The sequence below is a fragment of the Eubalaena glacialis genome, chromosome 11, assembly GCF_028564815.1.
Source record: "Eubalaena glacialis isolate mEubGla1 chromosome 11, mEubGla1.1.hap2.+ XY, whole genome shotgun sequence".
Taxonomy (NCBI): Eukaryota; Metazoa; Chordata; class Mammalia; order Artiodactyla; family Balaenidae; genus Eubalaena; species Eubalaena glacialis.
This window is the reverse complement of record NC_083726.1, coordinates 66,789,400-66,814,634: the sequence shown is the minus strand read 5'-3', so window position 1 is coordinate 66,814,634 and position 25,235 is coordinate 66,789,400. Positions and strand designations below refer to the sequence as shown.

At 39.6% G+C, this 25,235-nt stretch overlaps 1 protein-coding gene across 4 annotated transcripts in view; it reads right to left on the bottom strand.

Moving 5' to 3' along the window:
- Positions 1-255: 255 nt before the first annotated feature.
- Positions 256-25,235, bottom strand: part of SENP1 (SUMO specific peptidase 1) — a 55,514-nt gene continuing 30,534 nt past the window's right edge. For all 4 annotated transcript variants that reach the window (XM_061204442.1, XM_061204441.1, XM_061204440.1 and 1 more), the window contains 8 exons: positions 25,082-25,166; positions 24,695-24,850; positions 23,688-23,819; positions 4,785-4,988; positions 3,832-3,911; positions 2,821-2,905; positions 2,200-2,295; positions 256-1,248 (listed from right to left, as the gene is read on the bottom strand). In XM_061204442.1, coding sequence (XP_061060425.1) covers positions 1,186-1,248; positions 2,200-2,295; positions 2,821-2,905; positions 3,832-3,911; positions 4,785-4,988; positions 23,688-23,819; positions 24,695-24,850; positions 25,082-25,166 — 901 coding nt within the window. In that variant the 3' untranslated portion in view covers positions 256-1,185. The remainder of the gene's footprint in view (positions 1,249-2,199; positions 2,296-2,820; positions 2,906-3,831; positions 3,912-4,784; positions 4,989-23,687; positions 23,820-24,694; positions 24,851-25,081; positions 25,167-25,235) is intronic.

Below are 25,235 nucleotides of genomic sequence, written 5' to 3'. Positions count from 1 at the left end.
AGAACAAAAGGAATAGCAGTTTTTCAATCTCAAGTTGATCAGTCCAAATTCCACCCGTTTTCCAGTTGAAAATCTCGCCTCCCTCTGTAACCTCTACCCCTAAGCCAAAATTCAACCAGGAATCAAAATATTCTGTTAGGAAGTCCACAAACACCCTACACATAGGGGCTGGGATCTGTGCGTGCTGGAGCTAAATTTGGAAAATGGTAATAAACCTACAGGCTAAAATGGTGAACACATTCAGCCTTCAAAAAAAAAAAAAAAAAACATCCCTGTGAAATATATATATATATATTAAATTCTCTGTGGTTAGAAACATATTTAAACTAGCTAGCCACAGACCAAACTAGACCTGCATTCATCCAATGCTGGAATTTTATGCTAAAGACTGAGGTCCTTCTTCTTGGTCAGAAGTAGTTAGCAGTAAAAGTGGTGCCTTGTCGCTCCACTAAACCGCTCCCTGGGTGGGTCTTCCCCATATCATGTGTTGTGAGCACATGCAAGCCTCTGCTTTTAAGGAAAGGACTGCCTGGGACTTTGGGGTCCATCCAGGGCTCACGTGTTGTGCCTCAGGAGAGGAAGAAGCTACAGATGATAAAACAGCCTTGTACAGAAGCAGACGGATTTCACCAAGGGGCATATAAATAGGAGAAGTCCTGGAGGAGGGAATTACGCAGGTGCCCCAAAGTCCAGTTTACAGTCACTTTCCAGTGACATATCTTGAAAATCCTGTGTGTATGTATGTGTGCGTGTATATGCTGGTGGTTTTCATCCCTACCTTTTTGCCCACGTCCTTTCCTACCTCTTAGTAAGGCCTAACAACAAGAGTTTACATGAAATCAATAGTCTTTCCAAGCTTCTCTCAGGCCCCTAATTAGAGACTGAGTGAGGCTGGAGCCCTTTGAAAATAAGATGGCAGAACTGAAGAAGTGAAAAGCAGTCTCTCTCTTCAGCTTAGGGATGTCCCTCACCCCTTTCACAGCACCAAAGTTTCTTTGCAAAAATAGTATCTGAGATACAAAAGGAAAGGCAGATGTGCTTGTGAGTGCATCTCTCCAGGGCCTGGTCCAGGATCAAGGACTTTACAAGAACAGAGGGTTGGGAGCAGCTGTTTCCAAGGTCTCTGGCCGTAGACAACAAAGAGCTGGTCTCCCACAAGTCCACGTCTGCTAATTGAGACAGTCTTCACAAGAGCTTTCGGTGGAGGATTTCCCAGACCATCCGCTTCCGGAAGTAGGGCATGTGTTGCTGTAGGGACACAGAGACACCCTTATTTTCACTTCTTGTATGCAGACCTAACACTCCTTTCTGTCTTGAGGTTTTCAACCAAAATAATCTCAGCTGAATTTCTGATCTTTCAAATGGCTCATTCTTCATCACATGTGATTTTTTTCTTTCTATTGCTTTTTTCTATTACTATCCCTATTGCTATTTTCCATTGTTGTAACCTTAGAAGTTTTGCTGGGCATTGCCAGGAGTCCCTAGGGTACACCCAAATGTCTCCAAGAATTTTGAGAACGGTGTCTATCAAGTCCTCTATGTTAAATTTTTAAGAGGATATGAGATCCGACACTTGAAAATCAAAAACTCACTTTTTACGGGAGGAGTTATAGGAACTGCAAGAGTGAGCTCCACCCAAGGGCTATGGTGGAAAAATCTGGTAAAGCCATTGATTTAAACAGAAGTAAAGAGTTAAGTGGAGGACACAGAATAACCCCTAATCTCTAGTCTCAATCCACTTTGGTCTCCGAAGGACCACGTGGACAGAAATAAACAATCACAAACTATAAGACTGACCAGCTGCATCAAGTGAGGGGCAGGGGAAGAGGGCAGCATAACAAATTACACTAGATCAAGGTGTGGCCTGTTCCAAAACTTAACTGCTATCCAAATAAAGGGAAACTATAGGAAACTTGCTCTGGTCCCAGTTCTCTGCTTCTTACAGGATTTGAGGTAGGTGGGAGAGATGGGCGGAGAAGAAGGCTCTGCCCATACATCACAATATGTGATATACGGTAACCCAGGATGTGGCCTATCACTACCCTTTTTCTTGTGACACGGCACAGGCAGTAACCACCCGTGTTATGAGCCACAAGCTGAAGCAGAGCCCCCTAAGTGGAGCAAGTGGAGGGAAAAACATCTATCTGGCAGCCTGGAGACAGGGTGGTCATAGAGCTCTCTCCTGAAGGCTTGGCTCACCTGTGTGAAGTTGATTGGTCTGTCTTTGGTAATGCAGTCAGCATATTTGCAGGCAAACATGCCACAGTCACTTCCATTCATCTGCTGTGGAATCTCCTGAAAGGCAAAAAACAATAAAAAAGTGACATCTTTCCAAGCTTCCTTCTTTCTTATTTGATTATAAATAAGAGCCAAAGGATATAAATTTTACAGGTTTCCCTGAATTTTGAAGAGATGACCCTGGTCCCCGACTCAGAACAACAGAGGCTCAGAGAAAAAAATTCAGCATCTCAGTCCAGCCTGTGTATTTCATATTAATTACACAGGAGACTATCTTAGATTTCCATGACACCCAAGGGTGTAAAAGCTGGCCCCTCCTACAAGGGCCAAACAGTCTGCAAACATTTCCCACAGATGAAGGTTTAGCAAAATAGCTGGGCATTTATAAAACCTAGTTCTTCATAAGAAACACATTACTAGTTTCCCACAGATAGCTTACTCTATCTTCCCCAAGGAACCAAACAACCAAGCTGAGGTGAGGCTAGACACTAACACAGAAGGTCTCTGGGGACCAAGCAGCAAAATCCTTTTCTTTCCAATACCCTAGTCTCAGGATTTCCATCTCATCAAGAAGAAATGTACCTGGCTTTTCTTGCTGAAGAGTTGCCAGCCATTGGTGTCAAACTCTTTCCTTTTCTTGTCAATGCTTTCTTGCTTCAGGTATTGCCTAAAGGTATTGGGAGAGAATGCGATGAGCTTGGGGAGCAGTGATGACAGCTGCCACTGCAAGAATGGGGCTGACAATCCTTAGGAAGAGTTTTCTTCTGCACGTCTAAGGAAAACAGTATATACTACTGGGCAGGGAATCTTTGGACTGCTAAGCTTCCTTTGGAGGTCCCACAATTCAGGCCTGCCCTGTCAACCCAAGAGAAGCATGACATCTGCCTTTGATACCCAGGCTCCTTCTACCTACTGTCCGTCCTGAGGAACAAGCTTTGGTTCTTTTCCTTGGTTTATATGGTCCTACAGAACTCAATCTAATGCAAGAAAAATGTTTCTCCAGCAATACTGAGGTATTTATTTATTTATAGTCTTGATTCTCCTGTGTGAAAATTCAATCCAAACCAACAATTTGTTGAGTGCATACCTCATATACAGCACTCTTCTTAAGTGCGAACTGCTCACCATTCTGGAATCCAGCCCCCTCCTGGCTGCCAAAATGGTACAGTGAGGAATAGACATTTTGGAAAGAGAAACAGATGGGATATAAAGAGATTTGCATTCTGGTTCCCAGTTGAGCCACTAACTAGTAGGACCTGAGCAAATCTAAGTCACCTCTGTGGGTCTTGGTTTCTTCATCTGAAAAATTAGGAGGTTGGAATAGATGATTTCTAAGTAGTTTCTATATCTATATGTATATATCCACTCTGTATTTAGAGCACTGGGACAGTAATTATCCCCATTAGGGTGTATTTTTGGTATTATATTATTATTAAACTTTACTTATTTAGATGGAAAATATCCATTCTTACTCAAGATAAAGACTTCCTTTATTAATCACTAGATTGAAGGGATCAGAGAACTGAGTTCAATAGCTGGAAAAACATAACATATACCCAACATCAAACTCTTTGTCCTCAACTCCCCACTTACAAGAGGATCCTGCAGGCTTCATTGTTTATCCCACCCATGGAGTCGTAATAGGTAATATTCTTCTTTCTAAAGTCTACAACCTGGGAATTAAAAAAAAAAAAAAAAAAAAAATCTGTGTTTATGAAGTGAAGAAAACTGGTTTCTCAGCTTTTCCCTCCCTGGAATTTGGAACCTTCTGCCAGATTTCCTATGATATCATGACAAGTTTGATGGATGCTTAGCATTATACCATGCTTAATCTGCAGAGGAGAGAAGAACAGAGGGGTTATTTACTCAGAACTACGATGGGGGCTGATTGACTGGTGGCTCCAGTAATTGCCCTGAAACCTTTTTCTAGTACTCAGGTTCTCCATCTGCACTGCGGGTAACAGTGAAGACACAACATGCTCTTCAGAGAATGTAAGTTGAGTGAGATAATTTCCATACATTTTCTGAAAGATGGTAAAAGAGTCTAGTTTTTGTTTCTTTACTTGGAGAATTTCCTTTTGGCTTATGCTTTTCAAATGTAATTCAAAACAGACTGTGAAATACTTTTTATACTTTTATTAATATATTAAGCTCATGTATCCATGTTCTCAGAATCATAAAAAATATTAAATTACCAAGTATGCAAGACAAGTCATGATTAGGCAGAAAATAACAGTCATAGAATCTGAGTTGGCAGCATCATTGAGAAGTCACTTTTACTCCCCATGCCTTGCCTTTAGCCTGCTTTGACTTGTAACTCCCTTTTTAAATATTTCCAGAAAAGGAAAACTCCACAGCTTTCTTCAAAGTCTAAGTATCTCCCACTCTTGACAGGGAGTTCACTGATCTATCCAATTTTTAGACAACTAAATACTACTTTTTCTCTCAGTCATCTAGTGAAAATGTAGAATATTCACTACTCTCTGTGTATTCTATAATTACATAGATTTCTTTTAAATTTTATCAGTAATAAAAGAGGCACTCACAGCAAGACACCAGTGCACTCCCAGGTGAATGGGCACCAAAAGAATGTCAACAGAAAAGACATCCACTTTCTTTGTCCAACGTTTCACTGCTTGATAACCAGCCGTTTTTAACTTAGTGAAAAAAAAGGTATTAAATGCATGCACACTTGGCAATCCCTTCTCTTTACTTCGCTCCATCAGCATATTCATGTAGAAATTGATGATCTGTGGGAAGAAAGTATATGTATTAAAATAGATACTCCAGCCTTTCAAAATAGTTGTGTTGTAAGAAGGAAACACAGTTGTGATATTGCACAGCATAGGTTAGTTTCCTAATCAATTCAATTATGACTTCAACACCCAACAGCCTCATGTCCCTGTATCAAATTCTGACTAGAAGGGAGGAAGGTGTTGAGGTGGTTATAAACAGTGAAAACAGAAAAAGCTGATATGTGTGTGTGTGTATACACACACACACACACACATATGTGTATATATATGGTTCCAGATACATAGGGGAAGATGTTGGCCGGACTTGTAGAAGACTGAAGATTAGGTTAAAAAAACTGGAAAATGAGGAGGAAGGGGTGGTACAAGGTGAGACTCAGAGAAAAGGAAAGGAAGGAGTACAAGCAGTTTAATGAGGTACACACCAGCAGTTCCTTTAATCTATCGGGACTGTGCGAGTAATTTAAATAAATCCTGAGCTCAGAGTCTAGTGTTAATAAAGCTAAGATCAGTAGTTCAATCCTTCTGCGTAGGTCTCCTGATTCTGCACAAAGATAGAAAATTCTGCTCCATGACTAAGGATTGCATTTTCAGCCTAACAAGCCACCTAGCAGAAGCAAACTGTTTTGGTCTCAAGTAGAACTGAGTGACAGAATAAACCATCAACTATATTGGAAAAACATCTCTAAACTGGTAGTAGCTCAGCAATGTCACCTTTATAGAGGCAGACATGGATATAGTATAACCTACATTACATGAGACCTGAAAGTAAAATGACAAACATGAAGAGTAAAGTTCTCCCCCAGAATCTATGTGGTTAGCTGCCTCATTTTTGTTGATTCCATTTATGCCTTCAATATCAAGTACAAGTGAAAGAAATTAAAATGCTTGATACAGGAGATATGTTAATGAAACAATGTGTTCTCTAACAATGACTATGTCGTCCATGGTTCCTTTAAGTCCAGGACTGCTTGGTACCAAAGCTTGAAAGTTACTGTGCCGGAAGTTACTGCATACTTACTTTATGTGGCCAGCTGAGGTCAGGCCAGTGTCTGTCAACTGCAAGGAATGAATGGGCTAACTGATCCAAAGCTTGGAAATATGACTAAGAAAACAGGCACATTTTTCAGAATGCTTTTTGGGGACTGGGAAAACACCCCCGTCCTTTGACAAATATTTACACACTAGAATGCCAGAGCAGTGAGCCCAATAGTAGGCAACTACATACTGGAGAGGCAGCAGGGAACACTGCCAGGAACACACCGGAGCATGGTCTAGACCAGAGAAAGGGCCTATAGATGAGGATGCCTAAGCAGTTGCAGGGAAACCACATTCACCATGAAGCAGAGCTCTGAGGGTGGTGGGAGGGAGAGCTAGGACTGAAGAAAGACACTGTTCTTCCTGCATCTCTGAAGACGGAACAACAGGCCCAGAGGACTCAGGTTGTGGTTAATTCTCTGCTGAGTGATGCCCAATAGGTAACTGGAGCTCAGTTATTTAAAATAATGATAATGAATTAAGACACAATTAGGATCACAGATTTCTCCAATCCAGGTTTTTAATCTAACCCTGCCCCCGAAGATAATGGTGCTAAAGGATGCTTCTCGGCTTGTGAAGGCAGCCAGGAATGCAGAAGGATCTTGCTCAGCAAGCACAGATTTCACAGCTATAATCTACATCCTCTAGTGAGAGAAAATCAGCAGGAAGGGACTGATTCCTCTGGCATTCTATCCCACAGTATTAGCCATGCTATGAGGCTAACTAAACCCTTTAATCCAGGGGGTGAAGTGAACAGGCAGACAACCTGTCAGTCACGGTAAGCCAAACCTTCCATGGGGGCAGACAAGTTATATATTACAACAGGCAACAAGGACTTAGGACGGAAGTGGAAGAAATCAGAGAGAGATAAGGATAGCCAAGCACATGAAAGTCACGGCGATATATCTCCCCCAGGTGCCCATCAGAGGGGTATACCACCTTTGGTATAGTTACCCTGAAGTGAAAAGGATGACATAAATGAGTGTCATGCTACACATGACTATCCTATTTTTCAGGAGGAAAGAGTGCCAGAAACCAATTAAGTTTAGCTGGACCTACACAGACTGAGTTGTTTGGCTTCTTATTTCATTTTGTTATTTTGAGAGAGTGGACCTATAAAGCTAAAGACCAAGCTAGCTGAACAGGAATAGAGACCTAGTGATCAGGACACCACACTAAGAATCCCTCTTCCACTGCTTCAGTTCTGCCTCCAACCAAGGTTTCTCCACTGAGAGGGAAATGGCTTCCTCCAAAGTCAGCTCATTAATTAGCTCTATGGAGTGGTCTGGGTTCTTTTTCATTTCTCCTGTATCTCAGCAGGAGGGAGTTTAGTGGCTTCAATGTTCCCTCCCATTAACTGAGGACATGTAATCTGACATCTGAGGCAGAATTTAGATCCGAGTTTCTCTCCTCAGTTTTTCAGCTCTTACTCTATCCAAATGAGGAAAATTGCCATAGTTCAGCCAAGACACAATCATACCAAAAAAACAAGCTAGGAGTTAGGAGAACAAAAAGAATCCTACACATCATCTCACAGAGGGCTGAAGATAAAGGAAAAAGAAATGAGAGAAGGGATCACAATGCTTAAGATGAAAGAGGAGCAATGATGGTCAGGGCATTTGCTTGTATTTTGTGAAGACAAGGGTCCCTCCCCTTCCACGGTGAGAGCCTTTCTGCACACAGGACTCTCTTAGCTTCAGAAGATCTTCAATTCCCTTTGGAATAGGGGGCTAAGAGTAATAAGTCAGCCCGGTGCCTACTGTTTGTCTTGCACTTGTCACTCTTTTGGGGGCCCACACTTGCCTCTGCTTGCTGCAGCTCCTGGTGCCTAAAGAGCTGCCCTTCCTGCTGCCTTTGCAGCTTTGGCCATGAGTGCCTACTTGTCTATGCAGTCCTGTCTGGGGGTGGAATGGTTGTTTATAGTGTCTTATTCCTTTGTGATTTTATTTGAAGAGCTGCCAGGTTGAAGCTGAAAAAAGCTTCTCTTTAAAGAAAAAGCCTACCATGTTTTCAAACTAAGGACTCAATCCTTTTCCTGGATGTTACCACAATGACACAAATGACTGCTATTTGTATCCTCCTTCTCACACAGTAAACCAGACAAAAACTATTGTTTTCTCATGCATTTAGAAGTAAAACATTTCACAATACAATCCTGACTTTAACCCTTTCCAATTTCACACTCTGAACCCTTATAATTGACTTAGGAAATAAATGTTCTAAAAGTCCTGAGCATGACAGTGTTCCTGAGCAGAGACCAAGATAACTTTCAGGGGGAAAAAAAGCTGTTTTCCTATTTTACCCCTCCAGATTTTCCCCTCTACATACTCATTCTGAATTTTTTTTTTTTTAAAGATTTAATTGTATTTATTTTGGGCTGTGTTGGGTTTTCGTTGCTGCGCACAGGCTTTCTCTAGTTGTGGCGAGTGGGGGCTACTCTTCCTTGTGGTGTGTGGGCTACTTGCGGTGGCTTCTCTTGTTGTGGAGCACAGGCTCTAGGCGCGCGGGCTTCAGTAGTTGTGGCATGCGGGCTCAGTAGTTGTGGCACACGGGCTTAGTTGCTCCGTGGCATGTGGGATCTTCCTGGACCAGGGCTCGAACCCGTGTCCCCTGCATTGGCAGGCGGATTCTTAGCCACTGCACCACTGGGGAAGTCTTCCTCATTCTGATTTTTAAATTAGACTTATCCTTGTCAACCACAAAACCTAAAAGACTAACCAAGCAACAACCCCTGAATATTATGAGTCAGAAGGTCACTCACTCCTAAAAGATCTAATCTAATAATATTATAGAAACCAAGAAGGCAGACTTCAGGTAAGCTCTATGTTACTGCATCCCTCACTGTGTCCAGGATTTTTCTCACATGCGAATTCAAGTAACAAATTATTAGAATTACTGCCAAGGTTTTAGAGAAAGAGAGGCAGGCAACATCTATTTTTATGGAGTCATGACAACTGTAATTATTCTCCCTGTGACCTCACATAAATCCCTGGTTTATCAACAGGACTAGTTCTATTAAGAAACACTTTAAAGAGGTAAACTATAATGACGTGGAATCTTCCCACGAGTCATGTTAGAAACACTATAACTTCCATTCTGGTCATTTTATTCCACATGTTAGAGTGCATAGCATATCGTAGACCCCATCATATTCACTTAACTAATTTATCTCATTTTGTCTGATTTTTTTCCCTTCTTACGCAGTTTTTATTTCCTAAGGAAAACCTACTCCCTGTGCTAGGTTTGTCTAGTTGGGCTTAATGTTTGGCAAGATGTTTCCTCTCTTACCAAGCATCACTTAGATTAAACTTCTCCTTGGAAACAGTTAATTATTGACAGAGAGGTGCTGAAATCTTCAACAGTAATTATAAATTTGTCTATTTCCCCTTCCAATTTTCTCAGTTTTTACTTCATCTATTTTGAAGTTCTGTTAGGTGTGTACATATCTAGGTTGTTAATCCTCTTGACGAACTTACCCCTTTACCATTATGAAAAGTCTATCACTGGTAATATGACTTGCTCTGAAATCTACTTGGTGTGATATTAATACAGTTACTTCATCCTTCGTTTAGTGTTGGCACGGTATATTTTTTCCATCCTTTTACTTTTAACCTATATGTGTCTTCATATTTAAAATAGGTTTCCTGTAGACATATTTTTTAACCTAATCTGACAATCTCTGCCTTTTAACAGGATGTTTATACTGTCCAATATGGTAGCTACTAGCCAAATGTGACTCTTGAGCACTTGAAATATGACTAATGCAAATTGTGTTGTAAGTGTAAATGTGCTGTAAGTGTAAAATACATACATTTTAAAGAGAAGGTAAAATATCTCATTAACAATATTTTCAGATTTATTACACGCCAAAATAACATATTTTGGATATACTGGGTTAAATAAAATATATTAGAAAATTAGTTTTACCTGCTTCTTTTCACTTTTTTTGAATGTGACTACTAGAAAACTTAAAATTACATACATGGTTCACATTATATTTCTATTGGGTGTGCTGGGTTAGGTCATTTACATTTAATGTGATTACTGAGATGGTTGGTTTTAAATCTACCATCATGTTCTTTTTTTACTATTTGTCCCATCTGTTCTTTGTATCCTTCCTCTTTCCCTGCCTTCCTTTGGATTGGGTATCTTTTAATTCCATTTTATCTCCATTACTGGCTTATAACGATACCTCTCTGGTTTTTGTTTTTGTTTTTAACTGGTCGCTCTAGGATTTATATGTCTTTAACTTATTGTAGTCTACCTTCATATAACATTATACCACTTCATGTATTGTATAGGAACCTTAGACAAGGATGTACTTCCATTTTCCCCCTCCTTTATGTTATGATTGTCATATACTTTACTTCAACATGTTACAAACCCCACAGTATGTTGTTTTATTTTTGACTTGACTAGTCAATTGTCTTTCAGAGATATTAAAAACTGAGAGCATTTCCACTGCTCTTCACTCCTCGTGTAGATTGAAACTTTTACCTCATATTTTTCTTCTGCCTGACAAATATCTTTTAATATTTCTTATGGTAGAAGTCTGCTGGTGATGAATTCTTTCAGCATTTGTTTGCCTAAAAAAGTACAGCCTTATTTTTTGAAAGATATATTTGCTGGTATAGAATTTAGGTTGACAAGCTTTTTTTTTTCCTCCTTCAGTACTTTAAAGATGTAGCTATATTGTCCTCTGGCCTACATGGTTTCTGACAGATCTTTGTTCCTCTGTACATAATATGTCTCTTTTCCTCTGGTTGCTTTCATTAGTTTTCTCTTTATCAGTGGTCTTTAGCAATTTGATTATTATACATTTCACTATGGTGTTTCTTCTACTTGAGGTATGCTGAATTTCTGGGATCTGTCAGTATATTTCCAAATTTGGAAAATCTTCCACCGTTATTTCTTTAAACATTTTTTCTGATACCACTTACACCCAACCTTCCCTTCTGGGACTTCAATTACATGCTTAGGCTTGACACTGCCCCAGAGCTTGCTAAGCTCTAGTCATCTTCTTTCAGCCTTTTTTCTACTCCATTTGAATGGTTCCTATTGCTCTATTTTCAAGTTCACTAACTGTTCCTTCCACAGTGTCTAATATGTTAATCTCATCTAATGTATTTTTCATTTCAGATACTGTATTTTTCATCTCTAGAAGTTCAATTTGGGTCTTTTATATTTTCCATTTTTCTCCTCATAATGTCCACTTTCCTGAACATGTGAATATGTTTATGATATCTGTTTTAATATCTTTGTTGGCTAATCCTACCATTTTTGTCTTTCCTGGGTATTTCTATAGTGACTGTTTTTTCCCTTTGTTATATTTTTCTTCTATTTGCATGCCTGGGAATTTTTAATTGGATGCTAGACATTGTGAATTTCATGTTGTTGGGTTTTGTTGTTACCAGAATTTGCTGTGTTCCCTTAAATACTGTTGGGCTTTGTTCTGTGATATAGTTAAGTTAGTTGGATCAGTTTCAAGCTTTCAAGACTTGTATTTAAGCTTGTTACCATGGGTTCAGGGCAGCCTTTATTCTAGGGTCACTTTGGCCCCACTCTTGAAGCAATGCCCTTTTGAGGACTCTATTCAATGCCCCACAACTTTTCTACTCTAGATGGTTGGGACATGAACTATTCTTGGCACCTGTGTTAGCTCTCAGGCTTGTTCTGATTCCTTCTTTCTGGTGGTTCTTTCCCCAGGCTCTGGTAGTTTCTTCCCATATGTGTACAGATCAGTACTCAGCCAAAGATTTGAGGGGGGCCCACTGCACATCTCTGGAGCTTTCTCTTTGTTCAGCAACTTCCCCTCCAGTATTTATCTCACAAACCTTAGCCACTTTGGCCTCCCTGAACTCTTGTCTCCTCCACTCACAAGACTGCCAGGCACTGCCAGGTTTTACCAGCTCTCTCCCCTCAACACACCACCCCAGTAAGCTGTGGAAATCATAGGCTCATCCTTTTCATTTCCCTCCTCTCAGGAATCACTGTTATCCAATGTCTGAAAATTCTTGCTTGATGTTTTATCTAGTTTTCTAGTTAAGTTGAAAGAGTAAATCTGATCCATTTTATTCTATTAAGACCAGAAGAAGTCAGATTCATTTACTTGTATGCCTAAATAATTTCCATGTATTTCTAAACTTATCTGATGCTTTATAAAACAACTTTTAGGCCCTCTAAGAAGCAGAATTAGCAGGCCATAAAGAGAAACACAAAGCCTAAAGTAGTCCTCTCCTCAGGATCATTAACCTAAAATCTTAGACTTGGATTCCAGAAGTTATTCAACTCAATCTCCAGGAAATAATAAATAATTTCTAGTACTGACATACACTTAAAAATATTTCCTTTTGTTTAATTGTGACTTTCAATCTACTTTTGCAACTAATTCCTCCTCTCTTTAACCCTGTCTTCCTTCCCTTAATTAGAAATTTCTTTTAATAACTAATCACCAGACCTGGTATAGAAATCCCCATCTATATGTTATTAGCTTTCCAGCCTCATTTTCTATTCTTGACAAGGCAGCCACTTCCCACATTCCAATTTTGAGAAGTTTCATTTTCTTATAGTAAGGTAAAATGTTAATACTGTCAATCATTAGTCCTTTGAAGCTGTATAGAATTTAACTATTCACCTATATAAAAATCCATTCTTAAAAACATGTTGGGGGGGCGGAGTCAAGATGGCATACTAGGAGGACGCGGAACTCGCGTCTCCTCACAACTAGGGCACCTACCAGTCACCAGTGGGGGACCACGGACACCTAAGGGGGCAGGAGGAACCCCCAGCGACTGGGTAGGACGTGGGTCATTGGGGGAAGGAAGGGGGAGGAGAAGTGGAGGCGGGATGGGACTGGCGCCCCGAGGGGTGGCTGCAGGAGGGGAAGGGGTAAATTGGGGAACCACTGGGAGGGTAGAGGGTCAAAAGGGAGTGTGGTCAGGTTTCCCCTGCCCACTTGAACCCCCAGGGACCTGCTGAGATCCCGGGCCTGATCCTCTGCCCACTGAGGCCCCCTCCAGCCATGCGGGTCCTGAGGGAGTGGGAGGGAGGGAAGGGGGAGCAAAAGTTAAGGCCGGACCTCCAGGACCGGCACCCCGAGGGGTGGCTGGGGGAGGGAAGGAGTTCCTACACCCAGCGGGACCCACCCACGGTTAGGGGTCCAGTGGCAACGGGGGAGACCCTGGGGAAGACGGTGGGGGAGGGGCACGAAGGAACGGAAGGGAATGGGGCCAGTACTTTCCCTGTCCACTTAGGCACCGGGAAGCCTGTTGGGCTCCCGGGCCTAATCCTCTGCCCTCGGAGCCTCCCCACTGCCGTGCAGAGCCCAAGCCCCACCCCTACACCCCCACCCAGGGCCCCAACTCTACACTCGGAGACCCCCTCCAACGAGCTGGGCCTAAACCCCACCCACACACCCTCACTCAGCACCCTACCTCCAAACTACGGAACTCCACACTCCTGAGGCCCTCCTTTCTGCATGCTGCCTCTCCTCTTCCCCACAGGTCCTAAGCAGAGGCCATGCCTCACGCTTAAAAGTCACCCACCTAGGCCCCACCCCATGCTCAAACGTCACCCCCCATCCGCCTAGGCCCTGCCACACCCTAAACACCGCCCCTGACTAAGTGCCACCCCAGCCTAAACTCCACCCCCATGGTCAAGGTTTTTTGTTTTTGTTTTTTCTTTTTTCCTCTTTTAGATTGGGGTTCTGTTTTACCTTGTTGATTCACTGTTGTTGATTCTTTTATATTTTTATTTTTCCTAATAAATCTTTTATTTTTCTAATTTTATTTTATTCTTTATACTTTGTTAGTGATCTATCCTTTTGGCTTGTCCTCCACCCCCGCCTTTTCTTCCTTTTTTCTGTTGTGGTTTTATTTTGCCTTGTTGCAGTTGTTTCAATTATACTTTTACTTTTCCTAATGTATTTTTTATCTTTCTACTTTTATTTTGTCTTTTATTCTTTGATATTGTACTGCTCCTTTTTTTCTTTCTTTCTTTCTTCTTCTTTTTTTTACCATGCCACAAACCTTGCAGGATCTTGGTTCCCAGGGTGGAGGTTGGGCCTGAGCTCCCATAGTGGGAGCTCTGAGTCCAAACCACTGGACTAACAGGAACCTCAGACCCCAGGGAATATTAATCAGAGTGAGACCTCCTGGAGGTCCTCATCTCAGCACAAAGACCCAACTCTATCCAACTGCCTGCAAACTCCAGTGCTGGACGTCTCAGGCCAAACAACCAGTAAGACAGGAATACAGCACCAACCATCAAAAAAACCAAAAAATGAAATGACAAAAAAATATGTTATAGATGAAGGAGAAAGGTAAAACTTACAAGACCAAATAATGAAGACGAAATAGGCAAACTACCCGAAAAAGAATTCAGAGTAATGATAGTAAAGATAATCCAAAATCTCGGAAACAGAATGGAGAAAATGCAAGAAACATTTAACAAGGATCTAGAAGAACTAAAGAGCAAACAAACAGTGATGAAAAACACAATTACTGAAATTAAAAATACTCTAGAAGGAATCAATAACAGAATAACTGAGACAGAAGAACGAATAAGTGAGCTGGAAGTCAAAATGGTGGAAATAACTGCCAGGGAGCAGAATAAAGAAAAAAGAATGGAAAGAATTGAAGACAGTCTCAGAGACCTCTGGGACAACATTAAACACACCAACATTTGAATTATATGGGTCCCAGAAGAAGAAGAGAAAAAGAAAGGGACTGAGAAAATATTTGAAGAGAGTACAGTCAAAAAACTTCCCTAACATGGGAAAGGAAATAGTGAATCAAGTCCAGGAAGCACAGAGAGAACCAGATAGGATAAACCCAAAGAGAAACACTCTGAGACACATATTAATCAAACTATCAAAAATTAAATACAAAGAAAAAATATTAAAAGCAGCAAGGAAAAAGCAACAAATAACATACAAGGGAATCCCCATAAGGTTAACAGCTGATTTTTCAGCAGAAACTCTGCAAGCCAGAAGGGAGTGGCAGGACATATTTAAAGTGATGAAAGGGAAAAACCTACAACCAAGATTACACTACCCAGCAAGGATCTCATTCAGAATCAAGGGAGAAATTAAAACCTTTACAAATAAGCAAAAGTTATGAGAATTCAGCACCACCAAACCAGCTTTACAACAAATGCGAAAGGAACTTCTTGAGGCAGGAAACACAAGAGAAGGAAAAGACTTACAAAAACAAACCCAAAACAATTAAGAAAATGGTAATAGGAACATACATATCCATAATTACCTTAAATGTAAATGGATTAAATGCTCCAACCAAAAGACATAGACTGGCTGAATGGATACAAAAACAAGACCTGCACATATGCTGTCTACAAGAGACCCACTTCAGAGCTAGGGACACATACAGACTGAAAGTGAGGGGATAGAAAAAGATATTCCATGCAAATGGAAATCAAAAGAAAGCTGGAGTAGCAATTCTCATATCAGACAAAATAGACTTTAAAATAAAGGCTATTACAACAGACAAAGAAGGACACTACATAATGATCAAGGGATCAATCCAAGAAGAAGATATAACAATTGTAAATATTTATGCACCAAATATAGGAGCACCTCAATAAATAAGGCAAATGCTAACAGCCATAAAATGGGAAATTGACAGTAACACAATAATAGTAGGGGACTTTAACACCTCACTTTCACCAATGGACAGATCATCCAAAATGAAAATAAATAAGGAAACACATCTTTAAATGACACATTAAACAAGATGGACTGAATTGACATTTATAGGACATTCCATCCAAAAACAACAGAATACACTTTCTTCTCAAGTGCTCATGGAACATTCTCCAGGATAGACCATATCTTGGGACACAAATCAAGCCTTGGTAAATTTAAGAAAATTGAATCATATCAAGTATCTTTTCCAATCACAATGCTATGAGACTAGATATCAATTACAGGAAAAAAATCTGTAAAAAATACAAACACATGGAGGCTAAACAATACACTGCTAAATAACCAAGAGATCAATGAAGAAATCAAAGAGGAAATCAAAAAATACCTAGAAACAAACGACAATGAAAACACAACAACCCAAAACCTATGGGATGCAGCAAAAGCAGTTCTAAGAGGGAAGTTTATAGCAATACAATCCTACCTCAAGAAACAAGAAACATCTCAAATAAACAACCTAACCTTACACCTAAAGCAATCAGAGAAGGAAGAACAAAAAGACCCCAAAGTTAGCAGAAGAAATCATAAAGATCAGATCAGAAATAAATGAAAAAGAAATGACGGAAACAATAGCAAAGATCAATAAAACTAAAAGCTGGATCTTTGAGAAGATAAACAAAATTGATAAACCATTAGCCAGACTCATCAAGAAAAAAAGGAAGACTCAAATCAACAGAATTAGAAATGAAAAAGGAGAAGTAACAACCGACACTGCAGAAATACAAAGGATCATGAGAGATTACTACAAGCAACTCTATGCCAATAAAATGGACAACCTGGAAGAAATGGACAAATTCTTAGAAATGCACAACCTTCCAAGACTGAACCAGGAAGAAATAGAAAAAATAAACAGACCAACCACAAGCACTGAAATGGAAATTGTGATTAAAAATCTTCCAGCAAACAAAAGCCCAGGACCAGATGGCTTCACAAGCAAATTCTATCAAACATTTAGAGAAGAGGTAACACCTATCCTTCTCAAACTCTTCCAAAATATAGCAGAGGGAGGAACACTCCCAAACTCATTCTAAAAGGCCACCATCACCCTGACACCAAAACCAGACAAAGATGTCACAAAAAAAGAAAACTACAGGCCAATATCTCTGATGAACATAGATGCAAAAATCCTCAACAAAATACTAGCAAACAGAATCCAACAGCACATTAAAAGGATCATACACCCTGATCCAGTGGGGTTTATCCCAGGAATGCAAGGATTCTTCAATATATGCAAATCAATCAATGTGATACACCATATTAACAAACTGAAGGAGAAAAACCATATGATCATCTCAGTAGATGCAGAAAAAGCTTTCAAGAAAATTCAACACCAATTTATGATAAAAAGCCTCCAGAAAGTAGGCACAGAGGGAACCTACCTCAACATAATAAATATACGACAAACCCACAGCCAACATCGTTCTCAATGGTGAAAAACTGAAACCATTTCCACTAAGATCAGGAACAAGACAAGGTTGCCCACTCTCACCACTATTATTCAACATAAGTTTTGGAAATTTTAGCCACAGCCATCAGAGAACAAAAAGAAATAAAAGGAATCCAAATCAGAAAAGAAGAAGTAAAACTGTCACTGTTTGCAGATGACATCATACTATACATAGAGAATCCTAAAGATGCTACCAGAAAACTACTAAAGCAAATCAATGAATTTGGTAAAGTAGCAGGATACAAAATCAATGCACAGAAATCTTTTGCATTCTGATACACTAATGATGAAAAACCTGAAAGAGAAATTAAGGAAGCACTCTCATTTACCATTGCAACAAAAAGAATAAAATACCTAGGAATAAACCTACCTAAGGAGAGAAAAGACCTGTTTGCAGAAAACTATAAGACACTGATGAAAGAAATTAAAGATGATACAAACAGATGGAGAGATATACTATGTTCTTGGATTGGAAGAATCAACATTGTGAAAATGACTATACCACCCAAAACAATCTACAGATTCAATGCAATCCCTATCAAATTACCAATGGCATTTTTTTTACAGAACTAGAACAAAAAAATCTTTTTTTTTTTTTTAATTTTTATTTATTTATGGCTGTGTTGGGTCTTCGTTTCTGTGCGAGGGCTTTCTCTAGTTGTGGCAAGCGGGGGCCACTCTTCATCGCGGTGCGTGGGCCTCTCACTATCGCAGCCTCTCTTGTTGCAGAGCACAGGCTCCAGACGCACAGGCTCAGTAATTGTGGCTCACGGGCCCAGCTGCTCCGTGGCATGTGGGATCTTCCCAGACCAGGGCTCGAACCCATGTCCCCTGCATTGGCAGGCAGATTCTCAACCACTGCGCCACCAGGGAAGCCCCAAAAAAATCTTAAAATATGTCTGGAGACACAAAAGACCCCGAATAGCCAAAGCAATCTTGAGGGAAAAAAAACGGAGCTGGAGGAATCAGACTCCCTGACTTCAGACTATACTACAAAGCTACAGTAATCAAGACAGTATGGTACTGGCACAAAAACAGAAATATAGATCAATGGAACAGGATAGAAAGCCCAGAGATAAACCCACGCACATATGGTCACCTTATCTTTGATAAAGGAGGCAGCCTCTTCAATAAGTGGTGCTGGGAAAACTGGACAGCTACATGGAAAAGAATGAAATTAGAACACTTCCTAACACCATACACAAAAATAAACTCAAAATGGATTAAAGACCTAAATGTAAGGCAAGACACTATAAAACTCTTAGAGGAAAACATAGGCAGAACACTCTATGACATAAATCACAGCAAGATCCTTTTTGACCCACCTCCTAGAGAAATGGAAACAAAAACAAACAAATGGAATCTAATGAAACTTAAAAGCTTTTGCACAGCAAAGGAAACCATAAACAAGACGAAAAGATAACCCTCAGAATGGGAGAAAATATTTGCAAATGAAGCAACTGACAAAGGATTAATCTCCAAAATATGTAAGCAGCTCATGCAACTCAATATCAAAAAAACAAACAACCCAATCCAAAAATGGGCAGAAGAACTAAACAGACATTTCTCCAAAGAAGATATACAGATTGCCAACAAACACATGAAAGGATGCTCAACATCACTAATCATTAGAGAAATGCAAATCAAAACTACAATGAGGTATCACCTCACACCAGTCAGAATGGCCATCATCAAAAACTCTACAAACAATAAATGCTGGAGAGGGTGTGGAGAAAAGGGAACCCTCTTGCATTGTTGGTGGGAATGTAAATTGATACAGCCACTATGGAGAACAGTATGGAGGTTCCTTAGAAAACTAAAAATAGAACTACCATATGACCCAGCAATCCCACTACTGGGCATATACCCTGAGAAAAGCATAATTCAAAAACAGTCATGGGGGCTGCTTCCCTAGTGGCACAGTGGTTAAGAATCCGCCTGCCAATGCAGGGAACACGGGTTCAAGCCCTGGTCTGGGAAGATCCCACATGCCGCGGAGCAACTAAGCCCGTGCGCCACAACTACTGAGCCTGCGCTCTAGAGCCCGCGAGCCACAACTACTGAAGCTCTTGCACCTAGAGCCCATGCTCTGCAAGAGAAGCCACGACAATGAGAAGCCTGCGCACTGCAACGAACAGTAGCCTCCACTCACCGCAACTAGAGAAAGCCCGAGCACAGCAACGAAGACCCAATACAGCCAAAAATAAAAACAAATAAATAAATAAAAATATTTTAAAAGTAAAAAATAAAAAAAAGAGTCATGTACCACAATGTTCATTGCAGCTCTATTTACAATAGCCAGGACATGGAAGCAACCTAAGTGTCCAGGGACAGATTAATGGATAAAGAAGAAGTGGCGCATGTATACAATGGAATATTACTCAGCCATAAAAAGAAACGAAATTGAGTTATTTGTAGTGAGGTGGATGGACCGAGAGTCTGTCATACAGAGTGAAGTAAGTCAGAAAGAGAAAAACAAATACCGTATGCTAACACATATACACAGAATCTAAAAAAAATGGTTGTGATGAACCTAGGGGCAGGACAGGAATAAAGACACAGACGTAAAGAATGGACTTGAGGACACAAGGAGGGGGAAGGGTAAGCTGGGACGAAGTGAGAGAGTAGCACTGACATATATACACTACCAAATGTAAAATAGATAGCTAGTGGGAAGTAGCTGCATAGCACAGGGAGATGAGTTCGGTGCTTTGCGACCACCTAGAGGGGTGGGATAAGGAGGGTGGGAGGGAGACGCAAGAGGGAGGGGATATGGGGATATACGTATGCATATTGCTGATTCACTTTGTTATACAGCAGAAACTAATACAACACTGTAAAGCAATTATACTCCAATAAAGATGTTAAGAAAAAAAAAAAAAACCATGTTAGAAAGCCTATTGTATGAACAGGCACTGTGGCTTACTCCTTTTAGGAAAGAGAGCAGAGAAAGGGTAGCCTAATGGCTTTCTGTACATATCCCAAATACAGGACTTCTGGATTTTATTTTCCTTATAAACTAAATCTGATCCCTTTCATTTCTAGGATCTTATATTCCTCGTCTATAAAATAGTAGAAATAATGTGTCAACCACCTTCTTTTGGAGAAAATTTTAATGCAGCCTATAAAACTGACATGAGAAACAAAAAGAAAAGAAATGGTTATTAATGAAAATATCTGTTTGAGAGAAGGAGAATAGCACTGAAGAGAGAGCAAATTACTTGCAAAAGATTGAGAGTTCACAATTGAGAAATGGAATTAAGTATTTTAAAATGATTATGAATAATTAAGGATATCTACTAATTCCCCTTCAGAATGGTATTAGCTTCTCAAGGGCAGTAATTCTAAAAGCCTGAGAAATGCGGTACTTTGAAAATGGTGCTTTTTAAAATAGTTAAAATAGTTATTAAAGTAGTTATTATAACAGTTCTCATCATCATTATGGACATGTGAATTGGCACCTGCTTTCAAGGTTAACATTATTCTGAACTCAGAAGACAAGTACTCCTTACAAAAGTTATGGGTAGGTGTGGTAGAGATAAAGTAAGCAAGGAATCTTTCCTTTCCCTTGTCTCTTCTAAGTAATGTAATTTCCATGAACTTTGTTTGGTAAAAATCCAGCCTCTGGTGGGCCCAGGGAATGGAAAATATGTCCTGATGAATGCTGCCTCTGTAAGGGAGCTCACTGAGGTAATACCAGAAATATATAGCTAGAACTCAGCTCATATCCTACTCATTGCTGCCCCCTAGAAGATTCTGCATAATTTACAACAATCACGAGCTACAATCCCTAGAGAATAACTGACTCTTCCCCATTTAGCAGTGGCAGTCAAAAAATGGTAAAAGACCACAGATTAATATCTCCAAATCAAAAACACTTAATTGGTGGATACTTATGACTGTTCTTGATTTTCATTTTGCCCTTTGATTTGGTGAGCTCTTTTTTTCCCCTGTTATTTGACCCAATGTTCTAATATCACTATTCTGAGCCACAAGAAGCAAGGGATGTTTCCCCTAAAGCAAGACAGTGTCAAACCATAATTTCTTTACTATTCTTGGTCAAAGATATTATTCAGGGAGTGATGAACTTCTGAAATTTATATCTTATAAACTCACCAATGGCAAAGACGGTGGGGTTAGTTCAGCTGGCCCCATAGAAAATCAACCTACTGGACATGACATGGTTCTCCAATCCTATACATCTCATCCTAAAATGGGATCCAATTTAAGATTCTGAGGCAGTATGACATAATAGATAAGACCCAATGCTTGAGTCTGAATCCTGGCTCTGCTACTTACTAGTTATGTAACCTTGCAAGTTTCTTAATCTTTCTATGCCTTGTTTCTTTATTAAATGAAGATGATAAAATTACAGTATCTACCTCCAACGGTTGCGGTGACTATGACATGAGTAGAACACATAAAATACTTAGAATAAACCATAAACAAGACGAAAGACAACCCTCAGAATGGGAGAAAATATCTGCAAACGAAGCAACTGACAAAGGATTAATCTCCAAAATATACAAGCAGCTCATGCAGCTCAATATCAAAAAAACAAACAACCCAATCCAAAAATGGGCAGAAGAACTAAATAGACATTTCTCCAAAGAAGATATACAGATTGCCAACAAACACATGAAAGGATGCTCAACATCACTAATCATTAGAGAAATGCAAGTCAAAACCACAATGAGGTTATCACCTCACACCGGTCAGAATGGCCATCATCAAAAAAATCTACAAACAGTATATGCTGGAGAGAGTGTGGAAAAAAGGGAACCCTCTTGCACTGTTGGTGGGAATGTAAAATGATACAGTCACTATGGAGAACAGTATGGAGGTTCCTTAAGAAACTAAAAATAGAACTACCATATGACCCAGCAATCCCACTACTGGGCATATACCCTGAGAAAACCATAATTCAAAAAGAGACATGTACCACAACGTTCATTGCAGCACTATTTACAATAGCCAGGACATGGAAGCAACTTGAGTGTCCAATGGATAGAGAAGATGTGGCACATATACACAATGGAATATTACTCAGCCATAAAAAGAAACAAAATTGAGTTATTTGTAGTGATATGGGTGGACCTAGAGTCTGTCATACAGAGTGAAGTAAGTCAGAAAGAGAAAAACAAATACCGTATGCTAACACATATACATGGAATCTAAAAAAAATGGTTCTGATGAACCTAGGGACAGTACAGGAATAAAGACGCAGACGTAGAGGATGGACTTGAGGACACGGGGAGGGTGAAGGGTAAGCTGCGACGAAGTGAGAGAGTGGCACTGACATATACACACTACCAAACGTAAAACAGATAGCTAGTGGGAAGCAGCCGCATAGCACAGGGAGATCAGCTCGGTGCTTTGTGACCACCTAGAGGGGTGGGATAGGGAGGGGGGAGGGAGACGCAAGAGGGAGGGGATATGGGGATATATGTTTACATATAGCTGATTCACTTTGTTATACAGCAGAAACTAACACACCATTGTAAAGCAATTATACTCCAATAAAGATGTTTAAAAAAAAAAAGGTATTTGAGTTCAAAAAAAATACTGCATAACATGAGGTAAATGCCCAACAGACGTTGGCCAATATTAGTATTTGGAAGGTCTTAAACATCCACGGCCAGGATACAGGTACCTAGAATATCTAGTGCTTACTATATTGAGCATCTAAAAAGTATCCATAGCTATGAAGCTTGAGTACACCCAAGATATCAGGCAGGAATGCTCCTAGTGGGCCTAAGAAAGGAGGCAGGTAAATAGGAAAAAATCCCAACCCAGCTCTCTTCTTTTGCTGTGAAAATATCCTTCCTAAACCTGTAGACTCCTACAGGTTTAGGAATAGGACAGATCAGTTTAAAGATTCTAATGTAACTAATCTACATAAAATAACTAGAACTCTCAGGAGCTGAGAGCCATACCATTTTTCTTTTTTAACTCAATACATCAAATATTTAATAATGTAACTTCTATGTCAGTTTAAATAATATCACGTATAAATGTAGGCTATTTTAGAAAGCTTCCCGCTCATAACGTAAGTGACCTAAGTAGAGACAGAAAGGGTAGTAGAAATGGATTCCTATATGGAAATCCCAAAATATTCCTTCATGCTGCAACATGGTCAGCTATTAAATATTTGATCAAAAGATGTGAACTGCAGGGCAGGTGCCTTAAACAGAGCGAGAATACCAATAAGTGAAGGTCCTCTCCCTCAGCGTCCAAATCTTCAACACATAAAAAGATAAATCAGCAGTTCTCAGACATTAAGGTACATAAAAAAATCACCTGAGATGTTTGTTTAAAATACATAACTCTACCACACTGCCTCAAACTTATTCAGGAGAATGGAGAGGCCTGTGAGAGCTGATTCTGAAGCAGGTCATCCAAGGACCACACTTTGAGAAACAGTGAAATAATACCTTTCGTTTCCACTTGACGTTCACTTACTCTTTGAATATAAAAACTAGTGTGAGATTACCTCATCATTGAGCCAGTTCAGATGATTTAGAGTTTGAATATCTTTGCGTGTAATAGTCAAGCGGAATGCTTCACTCAGAACTTCATCCTGGTTCCCATTACGAAATACATTCTTTATTTCTTTCTCCATTTCCTAGGGAACCAAGAAGTGTCAGAGATCAAGCATACATGGCCTTAGACATACCAATCTCTCACCAAGCTCCATGCAATCCCTAGACTTAAATCAACTATTTACTTCTAATATTTTGGTTTCTATTCCTTCCAGTAATCTCCCTGATTACTTCCTTCCATCCTAGCTTGTCCTCCCTTCTCTGTTTCAGTACATTTCAGACCCTTGTTTCATATTATTCCTGAAGCCTGAAATAACCTTCTGCTGTCAAATTTCCCAAGTTCATGAGAAGACCTAATTATATTTTATATCTTTGGTCCAAACAATTTCCTGAGAAATAGAATCTTTCTCAAAGGCAATAAGGGAATAAAGGTAGTGAAGTCTTTTAGAAACATTTTCCTAGAAAAATTTGTTTTACTTTTTTAATGTAAAACTGTGGAATTCAGCACAACTATAATAAATGTGTAACACTCACCAGCTATATGATAGTTTTTCAAACAGAAGAATAAATTAAGGAACAGATTTTTAAATGTATGCAGACTTTTATGTATTTTCCAAATTTTTATTCTGCGTTTTATTGCTTAAAAAAAAAGGTACGGCTCAACTTACTATTTGATATCAAAGTACCAGACACATGCATTAAGTAAAAGTGCACATGAAATGAAACACAAATTTATTAAATGCTTTTTTACTGAAGTCACTAAAAGTCACCCATAATTCTTTCCTGAATTTTCAATAATCCTTTAAAAATAAAGCCAAGATTGGTATGCAATACAAATGAAAGCAGGAGTACGCAATACAATTTAAATACCAGATTACTTTTATGTTTGAAATTTGTCCAAAGAATTCTCTCTAAACACAACACTTGCTAGTGTAGGAATTTAGAGTATATAATTTACCTCTGTGATTTCAGGAAATTCGTCTATGCTCTGTGTTAATTTATGACCTTTTTTTCCTGTTTCTTGGGCGATCGTGACAGGAATCTCCTTTTCAAGAGGCACACGAAGATGCAGTTCTACTGAATCATGTACTGAATGTTCTTGTTCCTGCAGTCTCTGAAAAACAGAGCTTCAAAATAAGTGGAATAAAGAAATCTACTATTTGTCTATGTACACTAAGTAGTACTAGCTGGAGAGACCAAGAACATAGACCACTTATCATACAATGCTATGCTATCACACTATTTTGTAATTACCACAACCTTGATCCCAAATCCAGGTAACCTTCTAAAATTAGTTTCAACCTGGATGTGCTATTCATTTATTATCTCAAAAAAATTGTTTTACCTGGTTTTGAAGCTGTAATGCCAGTGCTTTCTGCTCTTCAATCTGGCGCAATCTTTCCCGTGCTCGAGAATCATAAACACTAGTCCTTGGAAATGAAAAGGAACGTGACACAAATGCAGACCACTCTCTCAGTGTCAAGAACATTGCTGACGCA